At 39.2% G+C, this 20,818-nt stretch overlaps 1 protein-coding gene and 1 non-coding gene across 3 annotated transcripts; both read left to right on the top strand.

The window, feature by feature from the left end:
• Positions 1-553: 553 nt before the first annotated feature.
• On the top strand, positions 554-13,420 carry KLRB1 (killer cell lectin like receptor B1). 2 transcript variants are annotated; one of them, XM_003126494.5, is made up of 6 exons: positions 555-713; positions 6,575-6,673; positions 7,371-7,445; positions 9,071-9,225; positions 9,591-9,706; positions 13,261-13,420. In XM_003126494.5, exons 1-6 carry the CDS (start codon positions 638-640, stop codon positions 13,400-13,402), a joined length of 663 nt encoding a protein of 220 aa, XP_003126542.2. In that variant the 5' UTR covers positions 555-637; the 3' UTR covers positions 13,403-13,420. The 2 variants fall into 2 exon arrangements, with proteins under 2 accessions (XP_020948031.1, XP_003126542.2); XM_021092372.2 differs by lacking the exon at positions 6,575-6,673 and having other exon boundaries at positions 554-713.
• A 186-nt stretch (positions 13,421-13,606) lies between these two features.
• TRNAK-UUU (transfer RNA lysine (anticodon UUU)) lies at positions 13,607-13,680 on the top strand. The gene has a single exon. It is a non-coding gene; the product is annotated as a tRNA-Lys (tRNA).
• The last annotated feature ends 7,138 nt before the right edge of the window (positions 13,681-20,818 follow it).

Below are 20,818 nucleotides of genomic sequence, written 5' to 3' on the forward strand. Positions count from 1 at the left end.
GTGAAGTAAGTCAGAAAGAGAAAGACAAATACCATACGACATCACTTATATCTGGAATCTAATATACACCACAAAGGAACCTTTCCACAGAAAAGAAAATCATGGACTTGGAGAATAGACTTGTGGTTGCCAAGGGGGAGGGGGAGGGAGTGGGAAGGATGGGGAGCTTGGGGTTAATAGATGCACACTATTGCCTTAGAAATGGATTAGCAATGAGATCCTGCTGTGTAGCACTGGGAGCTATGTCTAGTCACTTATGATGGAGCATGATAATGTGAGAAGAAAGAATGTAAGCATGTAGGTGTAACTAGGTCACCATGCTGTACGGTAGGAAAAAATAAATAATGTATTGAGGAAATAATAATTTAAAAAAACATAATGGTTACAAAGACAACAAACAGAACTTCCCAGAATTTTGTCAAACAACAGACCAATTAATTGCATGTGAAGTATTATGGACACCCAGTAAGTGGATTTTCTCACTAATCTACCGAAAAAACCCACATGTTGAAGTGCGGTGACATAAGAGAGACAACAGGGTTTTTCAAGACTGGTCACTTCCTTTTGCTGGTCTTGCCTCATAGAACTTGGAGTTTTTCCTTTTACCCAAGTTTAGTGCTAAATTCTTCTGTTTGCAATGGAAAGACAGGTGATATATGCGGATTTAAACTTATCCAGGGATTCCGGCCTTGAAAGCTCATCAGCTCCTCAGAGTAAGTGCCTCTGCCTTTCCTTTGGGCATTTATATATTTTCCAGAGTTAGATTTTTTTCTTTTAAATTCATGGCTTTAAATCATGGTTTTGAAGATGAACAGCAGTGTATGTTAATATTAAGTAGGTTTAGCATGGCTTGTCTGTAGGGACTCACAACTGTGGGGAAAAAAACACATACCTCATAAATTTATTTTTTCTCAAGATACCAGTGTGAGAAGTGAACTTTGCTCCTATTACTGAGACTTGGCTAAAAGATCCTGAAGGATATCTTTCATGTTTGAACAAAGGAATATTTTTAGAGATACATAACTACCTTACTGTAATAGTAAGCTACCTTATTACGATTCCCTCTACAAAATACTGAGATTAAGTTCCAGTGCATTTGCATCCATGGCATTCCTTTCAGATTGTATGGTATAAGCGTAATAATTAACATCTTTCACTCTCCAAAGGGAAGGGGAAAAAAAGTGTTCTGGAAGAAAATTATGTTCAAGATCACAGACTTGAATATAATTACCATCTGGTGATTTTTAAATGAAAAAGTATAACTGTTTAGGAGACAAAGACACAAGATATGGGAGAACATCACTGATGAACCTATTCTATATTTGTTGTTGAAGTTGACACTTTTCTGTTTATCAGAGGAGTTAATATTCCAAGTGAAAGAAATAAGGAATTCTAAGGTGATGGATTCCACGGCCTGGGCTTGGATAAAAAGAAATCAAAAACTAGGCAGAAAAAAAAAGCATAAAATTATCATGACATAGTATTATCTCGTGAAGCCTAACCAAATTTACTAACATTTAAAACATTGCAATTTGTATCCAATCTGATATTCATTCCATATGGTGCTTAGCAAGTGGGTTGTATCTTTTTAAGATGGTTCATATAATTTGAAACTATTAAATTACCAGCATCCTAAATTGGGGTTTGAAAAGTCTTGGAGTTATCAAATAATTTCATGATCCCCTCCACATGGGGGTGAAAGGAAATTGGAAGCTTTGATAACTACAGTGAGATTCCAGTCAAGCATAAGTTATTTTTTGGTGGAAAAGAGCAAGATTTTTTATTCCCTACTCAGAACTAGCAAAAGTGAGGAGAAGGCAGGATGGTCTTGGAAGGAGATTTTGGAGAAAGAATACAGAAAATGACAGCTAGAGTTTCCTCAAAAGCTACTATCTATGATCCCTAACCAATGGGGCCATAAAATGTGTCTATCTTGATTGGAAGCATTATTCCCCAAAATATGGTTCTATAAGTAAATCTGAAAAATAGCAGAGTTCCCATTGTAGCTGAGTGGTAACGAACCCGACTAGTATGCGTGAGGTTGCAGGTTCTATCCCTGACCCTGCTCAGTGGGTTAAGGATCTGGCATTGCGTGAGCTGCAATGTAGGTCACAGACATGGCTCAGATCCCACATTGCTGTGGCTGTGGCATAGGTCAGCAACTGTAGCTCTGATTTGACCCCAGCCTGGAAACTCCATATGCCATGAGTGTCTTTAAAAAAAGTTTTTTTTTGGAGTTCCCATCATGGCTCAGTAGTTACCGAATCCAACTAGGAACCATGAGGTTGCGGGTTCGATCCCTGGCCTCGCTCAGTGGGTTAAGGATCCGGCATTGCCTTGAGCTGTGGTGTAGGTTGCAGACCCGGCTCAGATCCCCCGTTGCTGTGGCTCAGCGTAGGCCGGTGGCAACAGCTCCGATTAGACCCCTGGCCTGGGAACCTCCATATGCCACAGGAGCAGCCCTAGAAAAAGGCAAAAAGACAAAAAAATAATAATAATAATAAAAATTTTTAAAGTTTTTTTAATATTTTTTTAAAGAGTTGCAACATTTATTTCAGGTTTTCTCTCTCTCTCTTTTTTTGTATTTTTTTTTTTTTTCTTTTTTGCCACATAGGCAGTATGTAGGAATTCCTGGCCTAGGGATTGAACCTCCACCATGAAGCAGCAACCAGAGCCATAGCGGTGAGAAAGCAGGAGCCTCAACCTGCTAGGCCATCAGAAATGCCCTGAATTTTTTTTATTAAAAAAATTAAAAAATTTTTAAAAAGTAAATCTGAAAACTAGTAGAATGAAGTCAGAACAAAATAGGTGACTCTAAAAAAACACTTGTCAATTGAGTAAAATAGGTGACTCTAAGAAAACACTTGTCAATTGAAAAAAAATACCTAACCTAAAAGCTGAGAATTATGTATTCAGTGGCTTCACCTAGGATTATAGCCAAGAAGATAGACTCTCAGATAGCTCTGAGGAACTATTCCCAAGAGGTAATGGAAGAGCCTGGATATATAGGAGATTTTGCTGGGGAAAAAAAATGCAGTCAAACATCAAAAATTACTGGTAATCACAAAAACAGACATTCTCAAGTTAATGATTTTAGTGCTTTTCTATTTGTGAGAAGATGCAAGAATCCAGACTTACCAAAATCATTCCTTTGCTATGCATCTTAACTATCTAGGGCTTGTGTCCTATTTTTTTCCATCTCGAATCCCCTCAGGGTGCACAGTTGGGGGGAGGGGTGCGGCTGCAGTGTCTGATGGCTTTAAGGCCAAAATATCCTTTGTTTAATGAAATAGCAGGCAACTTTCTTCCCCCCCCAACACTGATCCGGTATTACAATTATTGTGAAAGTACTACTGTGCTCTTCGGCTAAACTCTTCAGGCTGCGGTAACTGTGTAGAACAGTGCTTTTATCGAAGAGAATCAGGAAAGCCAGAGAGAGAGATGTGAGTTGTGACCTATTTTGCTTACGGGCCAGGAATTGATCTCTTAGAAAGGTAGATAGGTGTTGCAAAATGCCTCTAGAGTTTTACTCGTTCACCCCAAAATAAGCACTTGCTCTGTGCCAGGCATGTTCTAGGAGAGAGCAGTGAACAAAACAAAACATAGTTTCCTTCACTGCATTTATGTTGTACTACTATGAAGGCATACAAATAAACCAATAGCTAAGTATTATATATAGAAGCTCAGATGGCATTAAGTGCAATGGAGGAAAACCTTTTTTAAAATGGAATTGAGAGGTCGTTTTTGGAGAGGGTACCATATCAAAAAGAATTATCATAGAAGGGCTGCCTGACAAGATGATGTGTGACTCAAGATCTGAAAGGGGTGATAAAGGCATGCTTGCTGGGGGAAGAGTATTCTAGAAGTTGTAGCGGCAGGTGAAAAATCCCTGGGATGTGAACGTGCCTGTCCTACTTTAGAGGGAGTACGTGGGTTTGTGGGAAATGGCAGCATGTCTGTTTGGAAAATGGCAGGAGATGGAGTTAGAAAAATAATGGGAAGCTGGATTGAACAGGGATTTGTAGACAGGTTTATAGACTCAGATCTACTTGATAGAAAGCCATGGGAAAGTTCAGAGCAATGAAGTGAGATGATGTAACATACTATGTATATCCAAACAAAAAATAGCCCTAAGTGGGCATTTCCAGATAACTAAATATTCCATAGCCTCTTCAGTTTATTGTTGTAACTCTAATCCCATGTCATGTGGCAGAAAAAAAGTAACCCATTCAATTCTTTACTTTTTAGATGCATAGTTGCTCTGTGCCAGGCATCATGTCTAAGAGAATGATTTCATATCACCCTTTCCAAAACTTCATGAAGTAGATAGTATTCCACATTTCATAGCTGAGGAAATCTGTAGGTTATGAAGGTTCATGACCAAAGTATTATGCTCAAATCCAAGTCTGTTAGATCTGAGAGCCTCTCTCTTCACCACCATGATACTTCAGAAAAAAATACTAACATAGTGACTCTATGAAGCTTTCCCCATTTCTCAAAGTTCCAAGGGAGGGAAGGAAGTATAAGAAAAGAGAGAAAAAGGTAAAATAACATACACTGTAAAGAAAGGTCACCTAGGACTAGGCTTAGGCTTTATGAGTTTGGCCCCTCTATGTCCCACTGGTTTGCATTAAAAGTTCTAAGTCAATATCCTCCCATCTGGTTCTGCCATTTTTGGAAATATGACCTTTAGTCTCCTCTAAGTGTCTACTGTTATCTTTTCCTTCCAGATGATAATCCATCTGCCAACAACTTGAATCTACTCTATTATCTGTTTCCTCCCACAATCTTTTACCACATTTAGCTATCCTAAATTCCATCTCTCCAAGGACATTTTAACTTTTTTTTTTTTTTTTTTGGCCTCACCCACGACATGTGGAAGTTCCTGGGCCAGGGATCGAACCTACCCCACAGCAGTGACGAAGCTGGATCCTTAACAATCAGGCCACCAGGGAACATCCCCCAAGGAATTGCAGAGAGAGCTAAATGTCAGCATCATAGCAGAAGAAATCATTAGTAGTTGTCTGAAAACTGGGGTCACACAACTTAAGCTCCAGGTAGAGTGTATAAAAATAAAATAGAAAAGGACATATAGGTACTGTGGAACATTTAATGAGAATAAAGACTATATTTTATTACAGACATATCTGATACTAGAATCTTTAACAAGTGACGCAAAGCAAGTGTCCATTTATATTGAGAAATAATAGAAAATATATAAAAGGAGTAGACACTATAAATAAAGAGCTATAGATAAATTAGAAAACCTTTACTTGTTAAGACCCTTGGCTCTAGTAATACATTTTAGAAAACAATTATAATTGTAATATATCTAACATATTACAAGCCAAATGGGAATAAAAGGGGTTTATAATTAAGTCAGATATAGAAATTGTCTAAGCACAATTTGAAGTAGAATAACTGAGGTAAGAATTATCAAAATAATTCCTGTCAGAGCTGCTTTAATTTTGGAAGTTGTGTCTTAGTGTTTCCCAAGAATTTTTGTATCAGTAAGTTCCTCTTTTCTTATTTTTCTCTGTGAAATCCATGTTTTTTAAAGATGTCTGGAAGCAAATACATTGATAACATTATCATTAATTTATGATTCCATTTTACTAATTAATATAATCTCAACTTTTTCTTCTTATGACCACACCTGCAGCATATGGAAGTTCCTGGGATAGAGGTTGATTCAGAGCTGCAGTTGCTGGCCTACACTACAACCACAACAACAAAGGACCTGACCCACAACTGCAACCTACGCCACAACTTGCAGTAATGCTGGATCCTTAACACACAGAACAGGACGAGGGATCGAACCTGCTTCCTTATGGAGACTACATTGGGTTCTTAACCCACTGAGCCACAGAGGGAACTCCTATAATCTCAACTTTTGATGAACATGAGATACACAGTAGATTGCTATTGACGTGAGTGCAGAGAAAAGCAAAGATTTGACATTTTTTAGATGATGCAATATTGCAGATTTAGGTTCACATTACGGCATACTCATTGAAATATTGAAAACAATGTGCAAACTCACAAACTTCCTTGAATTCCATACATTTGGTCCAAGTTGGAAATGACTGTTTCAGACAACAGCAAAGTGGAGGAATCCATGTCTAAAAATAGAATTGTCCTATATCACCAGCACATTAAAAAAAGCTGTTCGGCACAAAATAGAGCCTAAAAAAAAAAGTGTCTTGAATGAATAAGGACCATCCTTTTTAGCCAAAATTCTTGGACTTCCTACAATAGGACACATACTTCATTTTAGTATAGCACTTGGCGCTTTTCAAAACATTGTCACATCTATTTCATTTGCTTCTTATACCAATCCTTCACATACAAGACAGGCAAACATTTTTCTGTTTTATCAATGATCAAACTCTCAGCTGAATCTGAGGTTCCTCTTTGTGGGACCCTACTTTAAGATGATTGATGAATATTCTCTCCTGCCCCCACCACCCCTACAACCTGAATCTAACTGTTCTTGTGTGATCCAAACAACCTTTGCTTTTTGTACCAGATGGACTCAACTGAGTTAACCTAGTATGTTTTCTTAATGTCTCAGATGTTTGTCAGGGTCCACCTTGGCATAAATTTGCTCTGAAACTTGGTTGTGCTGGGATTACTCTTCTTTCCTTGGCTGTGATTTGGTTGAGTATTTCAGGTAAGTGATGCAAGATAATTTATATCTTGTTCTACTTTTTCGACCTATACCATAAATATTCAAGTATATTAGCATCACTTGGCCACCCCAAAGAGTGAAGACAAGTGACAGACCAGTGAAGGAGAAGACAGTTACAAAACCGTGCTTCTAACAGTGTTCAGCGATAGGTGCTTTGCCAAACCGATCCTCTCCTATTTTTCTTCCAAATGGTTCTGATAGTCTTCACAGGGGATTTTACATGTGTTCTAAGAAGTTTTTAAAAAATCACAATTATGATAAAAAAAAGGGCACAATAACAAAGAAAAGTTTCCAAATAGTTACAGTTTCTTAAGTGCTTACTCAATTCCAGATTGTCCTAGGCAATCTCTCCCATGAGATAAGCCATGGGCTACTCATGATGAGGCTAGAACGTGCAGGGAGGAGTGTAAGCAATTTAAGAATTTAAGTAACACCTTCGGGTTTACTTATCCATCAGATAACAGGTAACTCAATGTCTGCGTGTGTTCACTGGTTATGTGTTCGTTTATGTATGCTGTCTTCTAAGTAGACCCTTTGTTACTACTGCTTTTGCCTCTCTCTTCCATCCATACTCAAGCTTGTAGAGAAAACAATTTGCTGAAGTGATAAATATAATACATCCTTTGCCGTGCATAATGCAGCATTAATCTTTCTTTGATGATTTCTCCTTCTTTACTAGTGATATTCTTACGACAAAAATTGTCAATAGAAGAAACCAGCATGGATGTTCCAGAGAGCAGGAACGAAACCACAGGTATATTTTGCGGCTCGAATTTCCGAAGAATAGCAGCTACCATTCCATAAGTCTCATGCATTACCTTGTGTTATCTTAGTTAAGGCTCATAACACAGTCCAGGCTCACAACACCCCTATGTTCAGATAGGATTATCACTCTGATTTTACAGTTGATAAAACCCAGGCAAGGAAAGGTTAAGCAACGCACTCGGGGTCCTATAAGTACTAAATGGTGACACTGAGAATTGTACTTTGGTGATCTAACTCAGAGCCTATAATCCTAACTACAAGAGCGTACCGCCTTATGGGAGGCTGCTGCTAGACAGTCAATAATAATAGCCAAAAAAAAAAAAAAAAAGCTAAAAGACAAAGTATATATTTAAATGGAATATTGATGATTTTAATGATTGTACCAGACAGATAACTTTAGTCTGAAGTTGATTAATGAAACACAAACATAAAATGAACTCTTTAATCTTTATTGTATTAATCAAGACGTTGATCTTGTTATCACACTTACTAAGTAGTGTGTGTTAAGAAAGTCACTAGCAGCATGTGATCATTTATTCTGCACATTTGTATGGAACAGAAATGTTAAGAAACCTAGGGGGAGTTCCCATCGTGGCTCAGTGGTTAACGAATCCGACTAGGAACCATGAGGTTGCGGGTTCGATCCCTGGCCTCGCTCAGTGGGTTAAGGATCTGGCATTGCTGTGAGCTGTGGTGTAGGTCACAGATGCGGCTCAGATCTGGTGTTGCTGTGGCTGTGGTGTAGGCTGGCAGCTGTAGCTCCTATTAGACCCCTAGCCTGGGAATCTCCATATGCCATGGGCATGGCCCTAAAAAAAGCACCAAAAAAGAAAGAAAGAAAGAAACCTAGAAAATCCTTCTGGGAAATGCTATTTAAGAGATCACATTAATAGGCAAATATATAACTTTGCAATTAGAAATTTTCTTGTGGGGAGTTCTCATTGTAGCTCAGCAAGTTAAGACCTGATACAGTCTCGGTGAGGATGCAAATGCAATCACTTTCCTCGCTCAGTGGGTTAAGGATCTGGCATTGCCTCAAGCTGTGCTGTAGGTCACAAACGTGTCTCAGATCTGAAATTGCTGTGGCCATGGTATAGGCCTGCAGCTGCAGCTCCAATTTGACCCCTAGCCCAGGAATTTCTATATACTGCCAGTGTGACCATAAAAAGAAAAAAAAAAATTTCCGTGTAATATTTTCTCCATGGCATTTGCCCTAATTTAGTGAAATGAAGTATTAGTTTCTTTTCATTTTACATTTTGTTTAAAGTAGACATTTTAAATGTAAGTTTGAGATTGTTGTCCATGTAGTAGGATAAGCACCAGTGACGAATTTAAGGAAACTCAGAAAGAGTTTGACTCTACCAGCATCTGATTGTGTGGACTTGAACAAGTTATTCTGTTTGTCGGTGATTCAAATGGTCACTCCTTTCTAAATCTTGGTACCGGAACCAACAGTAAGTCTCAAAACCCTTCACCAATCATTGTAACAGCGATGACCAAAGACCTCCCTTTTTTCTTTATAGTGACCTGTGCATGTATAATTAGTCACAGTGGGGTGGGGACAGGTTAGAAATATAATACTTATTTATGTCTTCTTCCCCTTTCTTATTTTAGAAAGACCAGCTCTGCTAAAGTGCCCAACAAATTGGCACCCATTCCAAGATAAATGCTTGTTTTTTTATAACTCTTATAAACACTGGAATGAAAGTCTAGCTGACTGTTCCACAAAAGAATCCAGTCTGCTGCTTATTCAAGATAATGAAGAATTGGTAAATAATTAAGTAAAATGCTTTAATTTGACTTAGCACTTTCTTCCAGCCATACTAAGCTCTTCATGCTTTAGCCTGTGTGTTCTATGCAGGTAGAAGTAGTAACTTTGACTTTCAAGAAGCTCACACTCTGAGAGACTAAACAGATGTGTAAGCAAATGATTAGACACAATTTAATGAATTCAACAATATAAACATATAGATAGACACAGCACAAAGGGAATAATTAACTCTGATGGGAAATTAGGAAAGGCTTTATAGAGGAGGTGATACTTGAACTGGGTTTTAAAGGCTGAGTAGAGAATGCAAACCACAAATAGAGAAGACAATTCCATGTCCAATCATTTCTTCTGATTTATTTACAGAGACTCATACAAAATCTGATAGATAGTGGAGGAATTATATTTTGGATTGGACTAAATTTTTCCTTACCAGAGGAGAACTGGAAGTGGATAAATGGCTCCTTTTTAAGTTCTGAGATGTAAGTATTAGAAAGGCTAATATGAATATGCAGTTTCCAATGATTCTGAAGTTGGTCAAAAAATTCCGTATGTGAAAAGACATCAATCAGCCCTTCATAACAATATATATTTTTTTATCTGCAATGGAGTTTTAGGAAACAAGGAAGAGATTAACTCCTTTGGAAGGGGCACATAAAAAAGTTTTAAAATAAAATGTGTTTTAAATTTTAAGCTCTTGTTTTTTGAATGATTTTTAAAAATTTATTTAAACTGCAATTTATATAAATGTGAACAACTCATTCACAGACTCAAATAGCATAACATTTAAAAATCAAGAAACTTCTAGGAATTCCCGTCATGGCTCAGAGGAAACAAATCTGAGTAGCATCCATGAGGATGCAGGCTCGGCCCCTGGCCTCACTCAGTGGATTGAGGATCCGGTGTTGCCATGAGCTGTGGTATAGGTCACAGATGTAGCTTGGATCTGGCATTGCTATGACTGTGGTGTAGGCCAGAGGATACAGCTCCAATTTGACCCCTAGCCTGGGACTCTCCGTGTGCTGCAGGTGCGGCCCTAAAAAGACAAAAAAAAAAATTAAGAAATTTCTAGCTGGAATCTATTGGCACAAAGAATGGTTTAAATAGTGTTCTTAAAACTGTGGGACCATGTATCTTAGTGGGTTACAACCAGCATTGGAACAATGAATAGGAAAGGGAAAAAATAGAGTTAATAGCACAGTGTGGAACCCAGGCATTTGAGAGAAACTACCCACATTATGACAACTATTGTAGACTATTTTAACCAGTGGTATAAGAGAGAGAGTTGTTTCAGGGGATATGGTGGAGAAGCACAAACCACAGAAAAGCTATTCACAGATTCTCGTGTAAGATGGTCGAGATAACCATAGGTGTTACAGGAGGATTCGTACTACACAGTTAAGTTACACATTTAAATGGACTTCATGGTTATTTGCACAGAAGAGGGCAGGACGTCTTTTTCCCTTGAAAGCAAAAAACGTGCAGGCATCCAAATTTCTGAACAGAACTTTGGATGAGTTTTTGAGAACAGATGCCAGTGTTATGCTATTTGAGTCTGTGAATGAGTTGTTCACATTTATATAAATTGCAGTTTAAATAAATTTTTTTAAATCATTCAAAAAACAAGAGCTTAAAATTTAAAACGCAGGAGCAAAGGATTTCCCTTGTGGTGCAGCAGGTTAAGGATCCAGCACTGTCACTGCAGCAGCTTGAGTCACTGCTGTGGTGAGGGTTTGATCCCTGGCCCAGGAACTTCTGCATGCTGTGGGCTTGGCTGAAAAAATAACAACAAAATCATAGGAGCATGTTTATGTTTATCAAAATATAGTAATCATGTAAGTATGGAAAATTATTAAACATTGAAAGAAATATTTGTTTAATTAGCAAATTTTGATATTGACTCACGTTCTAAAATATTTTTTTTAATGCAGCACTCAAAAATGAAATTTATTTTAAAATAAAGTGTTTAGAGTTCCTGTTGTGGCTCAGTGGTTAAAGAACCGGACTAGCATCCATGAGGAGGCAGGTTCAATCCCTGGCCTCGCTCAGTGGGTTAAAGGATCTGGCATTACCGTGACCTGTGGTATAGTCTACAGACGAAGCTTGGATCTGATATTGCTGTGGCTGTGGCATAGGGTGTCAGCTACAGCTCCAATTTGTCCCTTAGCCTGGGAACCTCCATATGCCATGAGTGCAGCCCTAAGAAAAATTTTAAAATATAAAATAAAGTGTTCTGGACTAGAAATAATGTATGAAAAGGCAAAATATATTTTATTAAAATCTACTCTAATTTTTTTTTTTTTTTTTGCCTTTTCTAGGGCCGCTCCGGCAGCATGCGGAGGTTCCCAGGCTAGGGGTCCAATCGGAGCTGTAGCCTCCGGCCTACGCCAGAGCCACAGCAACGCAGGATCCAAGCCACATCTGCGACCTACACCACAGTTCACAGCAATGCCGGATCCTTAACCCACTGAGCAAGGCCAAGGATCTAACCTGCAACCTCATGGTTCCTAGTCGGATTCGTTAACCACTGAGCCATGACGGGAACTCCCATACTCTGATTTTTTATGTTTTCTGCAGATTATTTTCTCTACTTTATTACATATAAATGTAACTCTGATACTAACTTATTTTTATTTTTTGTAAATAGTAAAGGTTAACTTTGGTTTGTATGTGTTTGGTTTGTTTGGTTTTGGTTTGTATGTGTTTCTTATTGGGACATTATGTTTATTTTATTAAGGTTTATAATAAAGTTGGAAAACTCTGAAGTGTCCCTATGAGCAGAAATATAGGCAAAGTTGATGGATTAAATTCAATTGAATATTCTATTTTATTTTGAGGATGAAAGTGATGGTTTGGTTGAAACAGTGATCAGATAAACCTGAAAGGTATCATTTTATAGTAGAAAGAGCAGCAGCTAGACTCTGCTTTTATTTCAGTTCTCAACCCTGGTTTTCAGGTAAAGAAAAACATAAAGGGTGATGATAATTTTTTTTCATCGGACTGTTCTGAGGGTTTAATAAGATAACGGTGGAGAATGAGGTAGAGATCTCGTCAAGGAAGGCCTGGGGCAACACCAAAAACTTTTTGGAAAGGGAGCCATCGACTTGGCCAAATGAGCATTCAAAAAGTTCTCTTGAAAACTGAAGCAAAGACCAGAAGGGTGCAAGAAGCCAAATATAGGGCACTTACGCAATAGCTTGGTTGAGAGAGGTTCCTCAAGAGGAGGAAACCTAATTGGCATCTCAGGGCCAAGGGCCAAGAACCAGAACAAAGTAGCAAAGAAAAGCTCTGAAAGAGTCCTGCCCACGGCCACCACTTCTCTTGCTATTTGAGACAAAGAGGTAAATGGCTTGCACTCAACCCATGCTGGCATCCCAAACCCAACTTGCATCATACCTCCCACCTGCAGGGAGTCATATGATCAGTGCTTCTTTGGACCTGATAGTACTGTGTATCATCCTAGAAGAGACCCACCAACGTATTCGAAATGGGAATAAAATGAAACTCCAAGTGCATATGACATGAGCGGAGCCTCCTTTCCCTACTACCTTCAAATTCCTTAGACCCTGCGTATCCACCACCCTCAAAGTACTAATTACCTTTCCTGAGCATGTGCTCTGTTTAAGTGTGATCATGCTTTCACATGCCTCCCCCAATACTAGGGGGCTATATCCTATAACATTTAAGAAAATCAAGGCTCTGTGAAGTTAAGAAACATTCACATGACACTTCAATAGTAGGAAAAAGGAGATTCAATTTCCGGTTTCCAAAGCATCTCGTTTGTATGTATCGTTATGTCATTTCTTGTGAAAACCGTTCTTGGCCAGTGAAGATGGGCTTGCAATTTCCAGAGGTTTAGAATAGCTTTACATTCAAAGTTTGTATCAATATTCACTTGTGACTGTGTACTTATGCTATGCTTAATAATTGAGCATCCCATTGTTTCCAGAAAGTTGTAGAAAATACCCGCTGGGTGAGAAGAATTATGTGAGAAAAGTCACAAACACTAAGTAGAGGCTTTTCTTCTGCTCCACAGATTACCTATTACTGGTGTTGCTGGGGAAAACAACTGTGTCTCCATCTCAAAGACACAAATGCTTTCTGAGCCCTGTGATTCAGAAAATAAATGGATCTGCCAAAAAAACCTAAAACCTGTCAGAAATATAGTAAAGAAATAAAGTATATTCTGCCTCTTAGCCATCCATTTCCTCTCCATTTCTTTAATTTCCATTTCAGGTCTCTGTTATTTTTAACTCAGTGTTCTGTTGCAATAGCTGAATGTGCATTTCTTGGTACAAAGTGAACGGATCCTGAGACTTCTCTCATGAATCTTACAGAAGTTCATGTTTAACTTCTTCATTCAGTAAATGAGAAAACAAAGGGCCTGGATAGCTCAGTTTGGTAGAGCGTCAGACTTTTAATCTGAGGGTCCAGGGTTCAAGTCCCTGTTCAGGCGCTTCCTTCTGGAGTTCCCATCATGGCACAGTGGTTAACGAATCCGACTAGGAACCATGAGGTTGTGGGTTCAATCCCTGGCCTTGCTCAGTGGGTTGAGGATCCGGCGTTGCCGTGAGCTGTGGTGCAGATTGCAGACACAGCTCGGATCCCACGTTGCTGTGGCTCTGGCGTAGGCCGGTGATTACAGCTCCGATTGGACCCCTAGCCTGGGAACCTCCATATGCCGCAGGAAGCAACCCTCAAAAAGGCAAAAAGACAAAAAAAAAAAAAAAAAAAAAGGAAACATAAAGAAAACATGTGTCATTTGAAGTGATGCTCCGTGGAAAAAAAGCCCAGACCAGCTAAGGGGAATGAGGTCTAACCCTGACATACAGATGTGGCCTTCACGCATCCTCTCTACAGCTTAGCTCACTTCCAGAAAAGTTTTAGTAAGTGATTTGTAAAATCCTCTCCTTCTCTCATAGCCTGTGATTTTTTTCATAGCATCACACACCTGTGGGTTGTAGAAGAAACTGGTTTAATGCGCATCGTCGTGAGTCACATCAGAGACCCATTACTAAAAGAGTTTGGGAGGGGACCTTAACTCGTCCCATCATTTCAAAGTTCTTCCCATTTTAATTTTCTCATTGCTCTTTGATTTTCCTTCAGCGTCCTTTCTACGGCTCACACACAAGCTGTAGGAAACATAGCATCAAATTTTTCATTACTCTGATGAAAATGTGATTTTTTTTTCAACCCTGCAGTTGGGGAAACGGAAGTTAAGAGGCATGTTTATTCTGATAGATCTCTTGAGTTTTCACTTTTTAAAACCACATGCCAAGTTTTCTATGAAAACAAACAAAGGCCAACATTGAATTTACTCTCTAAGGAGACACATACTAAAATTTCAGAAAAGTAGATATCTACTTTCATAATTCAGTGCAAAGTTGAATTATATAAATTCAAGTAATACTATGGTGACCAAAATAAAAATTTAATTCCAGGTATAATCCCTAAGTGTAATTCTAATTCTGATGGAAATCGCCCTCCACGTATTGCTGTTGTTTCCCTCATCTGATGTGTGAGAGCTGCTCATAGCCAACTTGAGTAAGGTTCCCAAACTGGACATTGATAAAGCCAGGACTAGACACGAGACTTCTCCCTGAAGCAAAGATCCATCCTAGCTTCTTCCTACGTGAATATTTCCTCCATTTTCCAGCGTGTCTATTTCAATATTAACCGCTCAACTGGGTTTTTACGCATTTCTTCTCCTAGAACCAGCATCTGAGGAATTAAAACATTAAGAAATGTTTTTTTTTACCGGCCCCTCCTTTGACAGTAGGAGCGGTCTCATACAAATTCAAAAAGTGAGTTTATCGCCACCTTGTGACCATTATGTACATCTGCAACTGTGAAAGTGCAGTTAGAGGAGCAAAGTGTCGCATTTACAGAACGGTTCAAGAATAGTTCATTTAACATCAGTATTTTCCTTACCTAGATCCAACAATTATTACAATTTTCTTGCTTTCTATTACCTTATTTTCTGAAAGCATTAAAAGTAAGTTGCATATATAAATAAATCTAAGAAAATTAAAAATAATGTTAATAAATATTCCAAGATGTATTTTACATCCAGATTTTCCCCAAACGTCTTTTTTAACCCCTTCCCTCCTCAATACAGAATCTAATCAAAGTTTACACTTTGCACTTGGTTATTGTCATGTTTAAAGATAATTCGAGCAATATTAAACATTTCTGAGTTTATTTGAGGAAAAATTGATTCACATGAGGCAACATCCAATCTAGCAAACAGAAAGGATCTCTAAAGGGCTTTACAAAATGAAAAACTTTTATAGGCAGAAAGGAGCAGGACCAAGGAAGTTGTACTTGGCAAAAAAAAAAAAGTGGCTAGTTATTGCAAGGTGACTTTCCTTTAAGGGATGGCCAAAATCTGTCAAGGAGATGAACTCGCCAATGCTGATCAGACGATTCCTAACTGACTGATGTAAGATTCCAATTCTGGGAGAGCCAAAACTGTCGTTAACATGGGGCTTAGCACAAGTGAATCCATTTTGAGTCTGTTGTTTATTTTATTATTATTATTATTATTATTTCCTTTTAGGGCTGCACCCATGGCATATGGAAGTTCCCAGACTAGGGGTTGAATCTGAGCTGAGGCTGCCAACCTACTACAGCCACAGCAATGTCAGATCCATGCCGCATCTTCGACCTACACCACAGCTCACGGCAACTACCAGATCCTTAACCCACTGAGCAAGGCCAGGAATCGAACTCACATCCTCAGGGATACTAGTCGGGTTCATTACTGCTGAGCCACGCCGAGAACTCCTATTGTCTTGTTTTTTAACATCACTTTGGTATTTTTTATTAAAGAATTGTCCATCTGCTCTTTTTCCCCCAGGGCATTTACTTATTGAAGAGTCTGGGTCACTTTTATTACAGGATGTCCTGCATTATGGTTAGTGATTTGATTGTTTTCTCATAGTTTTAGTGTTGACTTATTTTCTTTATCATTTATTTTAAAAAGTTTTTTTTGGCTGCCCCATGGCATACGAATGTTCCAGGCCAGGGATCAGATCCAAGCCACGGTTGCAACCTACGCAGCAGCTGTGGCCATGCCGGATCCTTTAACCCACTGTGCCAGGCCTGGGATTGAACCTGCGTACCAGCAAACAGAGACACCACGAATCCTGTTGCACCACAGTGGGAACTCCCGGTGTTGCTTTTAAAATGCAGCCCCCACTTTTTTTGACATTTGCCATTGAGAGTATGGATCTGTGCCCACCGCCCTTGAATGTGATTTCAATCAATGTGACATCTCTGGCTAGGTCATAAAACTTTGCTTACTTTGAGAAACTCTTAGGAAGCTTGCTCTCGGAACTCAGGCTGAGACCAAACTTCCCAGGTCTTCTTGACAACAGTCCAACCTGAAGTACTAAGTGATAGCCATCCCCCTCTTCCAAACTTGTAAGTAAAGAAGGCATTGCAGTGACTCCAGACCCAGCCATCACTGGATTGCACCTGCACTGGAAACTCTAGGAGAGAATCCCCTGTGAGAGCTGTAAGAGGTAACACAGTCATCATGGTTGAAATATTAGTCAGCCACAAAAAAAGGAGGATGTCCTGCCATTTGCAGCAACGTGCAAGGAACTCAAGCCATCACGCTAAGTGAGATAAGTCAGGCAGAGAAGGATAAGTACTTTATGCTCTCACATGTGGAATCTGAAAAAGAGAGAGTAAAGCAGTGGTTACCAGGGAATGGAAGGTGGGATGTAAGACTGGTAATGTTTAAAGGTACAAACTTGCAGCAAACAGTAAACAAGCCACAGTGATCTACAATGAATATAGACAATGATACTGTCTTAGAACTATGCAATATAATACATATCACCACAATGACAATTCTATTACGATACATAATGTACCAAAGTGATGCATCCTACACCTTCAGTATACACAAGTTTCTATGTCAAAAATATTCAATAAAAGTAACTGTGGTTGTTTTAAGCCACTAAGTAATTTGGTATTCAGCGCCAGTTAATTTATATTGTCCTCCTTCCCCAACTTCAAATCCTGAGGCTGGAGCCACTAAAGATGCCTCGTTTTAACCACTCATTTTTGTTTTCCTAAAACAAAACAAAGAACCTAGAGGGGTTCCTACCCTGGCTGTTTAAGTGATCAGAGTATTTGTTTTCAACAAGATGTATCAATCTGTGAAATCTTGTCTCAGTGTTTATGGGAATACTTATATGACTTTCAATATCCGTACTAATTCATTTCTTGTTTTTTATTCTTTAAGCTTGCTTCAGCGGTGAGATAGGAGCTCTGAGAACTGTTGGTTAGCTATTCTTTTTTTTCCTTAAAGTCTTTTATAAACAGGACTATCATACAGTTCATGTACTGAAAAAATAAATAGGTTCAAGTCCTAATCCAGCCCCCTGAACTCTATGTTCCTGAGCAAGTAAATATCTTGGAAATGTAGTTTGCTCATCAATAATAAGAACATTCAAGGCAGTGATGTTTGCTCTGTGTAGGACTTTAGCCATATCTCATCCATTTAGATATTGCAATGCTGTCAGTATCATTTTGTATAAATAATCTGTGTTTATTGTTTGAAATTCTCTTCAGTTCAAGAATTATTTAGAGGAGCGATCTTCTTTCTTCCAACTATTGAGTTTGGGGTTTAAAATATCTTAGTAATTTCTAAAATAATGACAAAATATTTAACTCTGGAAAAGAACCTGAAAAAATGGATATATGTATATGTATAACTGAATCACTTTGCTGTACATCTGAAACTAACACAACTAAAATAAAACTTTTATTAAATTGAAAAAAAAATACTATTTTTTGGAAAGGAAATGGTGTGTTCTCAGAGGTGCGTAATTTAGAAGCCTCATAAATCTTCCCAAAGTGAGGTCCAGCTGCTCACTGCTCAAAAGCCAATTGTCAAGGAGTAAGATTGGTGGAAAGGAAAGTTTGCTTTATTTTGGAGTCGGGTAGGGAGGGCAGACTCGAGTCCAAAGGCTGACTCCCCCACTGACAATCAATAGGCAAGAGCTTTTAAAGGGTCTTTTCAGGAGTGTAAAAGCAGAAGAAGGGGGCTACATGCAGAACACTACAAACAGCTCTGATGGTCACTTTGAAACTGGTCATATGCCATGATGCATCAGTGTACACTTCCAAACATAGCCATAGACAGATCTGCCTGGATTTATGATGGGGTTGTGTCCCAATAAACCCATAGTAAGTTGAAAATATTGCAAGTCAAAAATGCATTTAATGCACCTAACCTCCCAAACATCATGGCTGAGCCTAGCCTACCTTTAACAGGCTCCGAACACTTACACCAGCTTGCAGTTGGGCAAAATCATCCAACACAAGGCCTATTTTAAAATGAAGTGCTGGCGTTCCCGTTGTGGCACAGTGGTTGGCGAATCCGACTAGGAACCATGAGGTTGCGGGTTCGATCCCTGGCCTTGCTCAGTGGGTTAAGGATCTGGCGTTGCCATGAGCTGTGGTGTAGGTTGCAGACGTGGCTTGGATCCCGCGTTGCTATGGCTCTGGTGTAGGCTGGGGCCTACAGCTCTGATTGGACCCCTAGCCTGGGAATCTCCATATGCCGTGACAGTGGCCCAAGAAATGGCAAAAAGACAAAAAATTAAATAAATAAATAAATAAATAAAATGAAGTGCTGAACATCTCATGTAATGTACTGAATACTGTACTGAAAGTTATAAATAGAATGACTCTATGAGTCCAAAACATATGTAAGTGTATGGATGGTTTACACTTGTGAAGGTGGGCTGATGGAGAGCTGGGTTCATGGCCACTGCCCAGCACCACGAGAGAGTATGGTTCTACCCATTGCTAGCCCAAGAAAAGATTAAAATGCAAAATTCAAAGTATGGTTTCCATTGAATACATATTGCTTTTGTACCACGGTAAAGTCAAAAAATTGTAAGTTCAGTCAAACCACTCTAAGTCAGGGACCATCTGTACTATGGTTGCATATGCTTTCTCTCCAAACCTGTTGTTCAACAAGTTGAATGTAGTGTAGATATTTGTTTTCCACTGATATAAATTATGTCTCTAATTTGGGGCTGAGATCTCTACCTTGATTTTCCACATTGATGCCTACAAGCCCGAGACCCACAAGAACAGATCTAAGTTAAAGCTGCATTTATTACGAGCTATAGCAGGTACCACACACCATGGGAACGCGTGGGTGCAAGGTTTTGCCAGATATTTGAAAGCAACAACAAGACTCCACAGAGCATGCTCACCTAAGGCCTTTAATCTAAAGTCCACAAATACTGTGCCACAAGAGAAAGAGAATGCAGGCAAACATTTGAGAGGCCAGAGAAAGGGAAGGACAAACACCATATGATATCACTTATATGTGGAATCTAAAATATGTCACAAATAATCCCGAGTTGCTGTGGCTGTGGTGTAAGCTGGCAGCTGCAGCTCCAATTCGACCCCTAGCCTGGCAACCTCCATATGCCCACAGGTGTGGCCCTAAAAAAAAAAAAAGGCATAAATGAACCTATTCACAAAACAGACTCACAGACACAGAGAACACACTTGTGGTTGCCAAGGGGAAGGGGGAGGGAGTGCAATGGACTGGGAATTTGAGGTTAGTAAATACAAACTATTCCATTTAGAATAGATAAGCAATGGGGTCCTACTGTGTAGCAAAGGGAACTATATCCAGACATCATAGAGCACAATGAAAGCAAGAAAAAGACGTATATATTATATATACCTGCTCCTGGGTCATTCTGCTGTACAGCAGAAATTGGCACAACATTGTAAATCAACTCTACTTTAATTAAAAAATAGAAGTTCCCACTGTGGCACAATAGGATAAGCAATGTCTCTGTAGTGCCAGGACACAGGTTCGATCCCTGACTTGGCACAGTGGGTTAAAGGATTCAGTGTTGCAACAGAACTCCATATGTGGCGGGGCAGCCAAAAAAAAAAAATTAAGAGATTATTTTAAAAGGCCGCAGATATCATACAGCAAGAGAAAGAGAAGGCAGGCAAACATTTGGGAGGCTAGAGATTTCTAGGGGCAATCACCCAGGGTTCTTTTCACATGTCTTCTATGTTCTGGCTCTGAATTGAACTCCCAAGGTCATCTCAAGGAGTTGTAGCTCTGGGAAATTTCAGGGCAGAAGTTCCCATGTGGGTTTTTATTCCCCACTTATCCCGTTGTCCAGGCTCTCTGGTTGGGCCAGTTGGAAACCATCTATCAACAAACTGCTCCAAGGGTCACCATGGGAGTTTCAAACTTTGAACAACACATTATGAATTCCATTGCACATTTTTTTTTAGCCAAGAGTCAAAGCCAGACCAATAGTTCCCAAAGCTAAGGCTATATATAACTTTTCCGGTCCAGTTCAGCTGAAAGTCAACTTTATCCTAAGCAGTCCAGTATGTCAGTAGGAAGGAATTAGGAAAGGGCTGTTATAAGATTGAGCCTTGTCCTGGGAGGTTTGGGGTAGAATTCTATAGAGTGGGGCTTGCTCTAGATCAGATGTCATCAGAAACCAGTATTTTAGTTCACCGGGTAACTTGGTTTACTGGGTTACTGGGTGTTGTAAAGAGATAGGACTAACTTGTAGCTGTTA

The sequence above is a fragment of the Sus scrofa genome, chromosome 5 (genome assembly GCF_054392235.1).
Source record: "Sus scrofa isolate SSC_HxYL_T2T_F1_AM1 chromosome 5, Sscrofa_HxYL_maternal_Yorkshire_Landrace_v2.0, whole genome shotgun sequence".
NCBI lineage: Eukaryota > Metazoa > Chordata > Mammalia > Artiodactyla > Suidae > Sus > Sus scrofa.

What these genes read in the sequence shown, in the direction of transcription:
- KLRB1 (XM_003126494.5), top strand. Translation starts at nt 638, where the DNA reads ATGGAAAGACAGGTGATATATGCGGATTTAAACTTATCCAGGGATTCC. An exon ending in GATTTGGTTGAGTATTTCAG is followed by an intron (nt 6,674 to 7,370) that starts GTAAGTGATGCA and finishes CTTCTTTACTAG; the next exon opens with TGATATTCTTACGACAAAAA. An exon ending in TTCAAGATAATGAAGAATTG is followed by an intron (nt 9,226 to 9,590) that starts GTAAATAATTAA and finishes ATTTATTTACAG; the next exon opens with AGACTCATACAAAATCTGAT.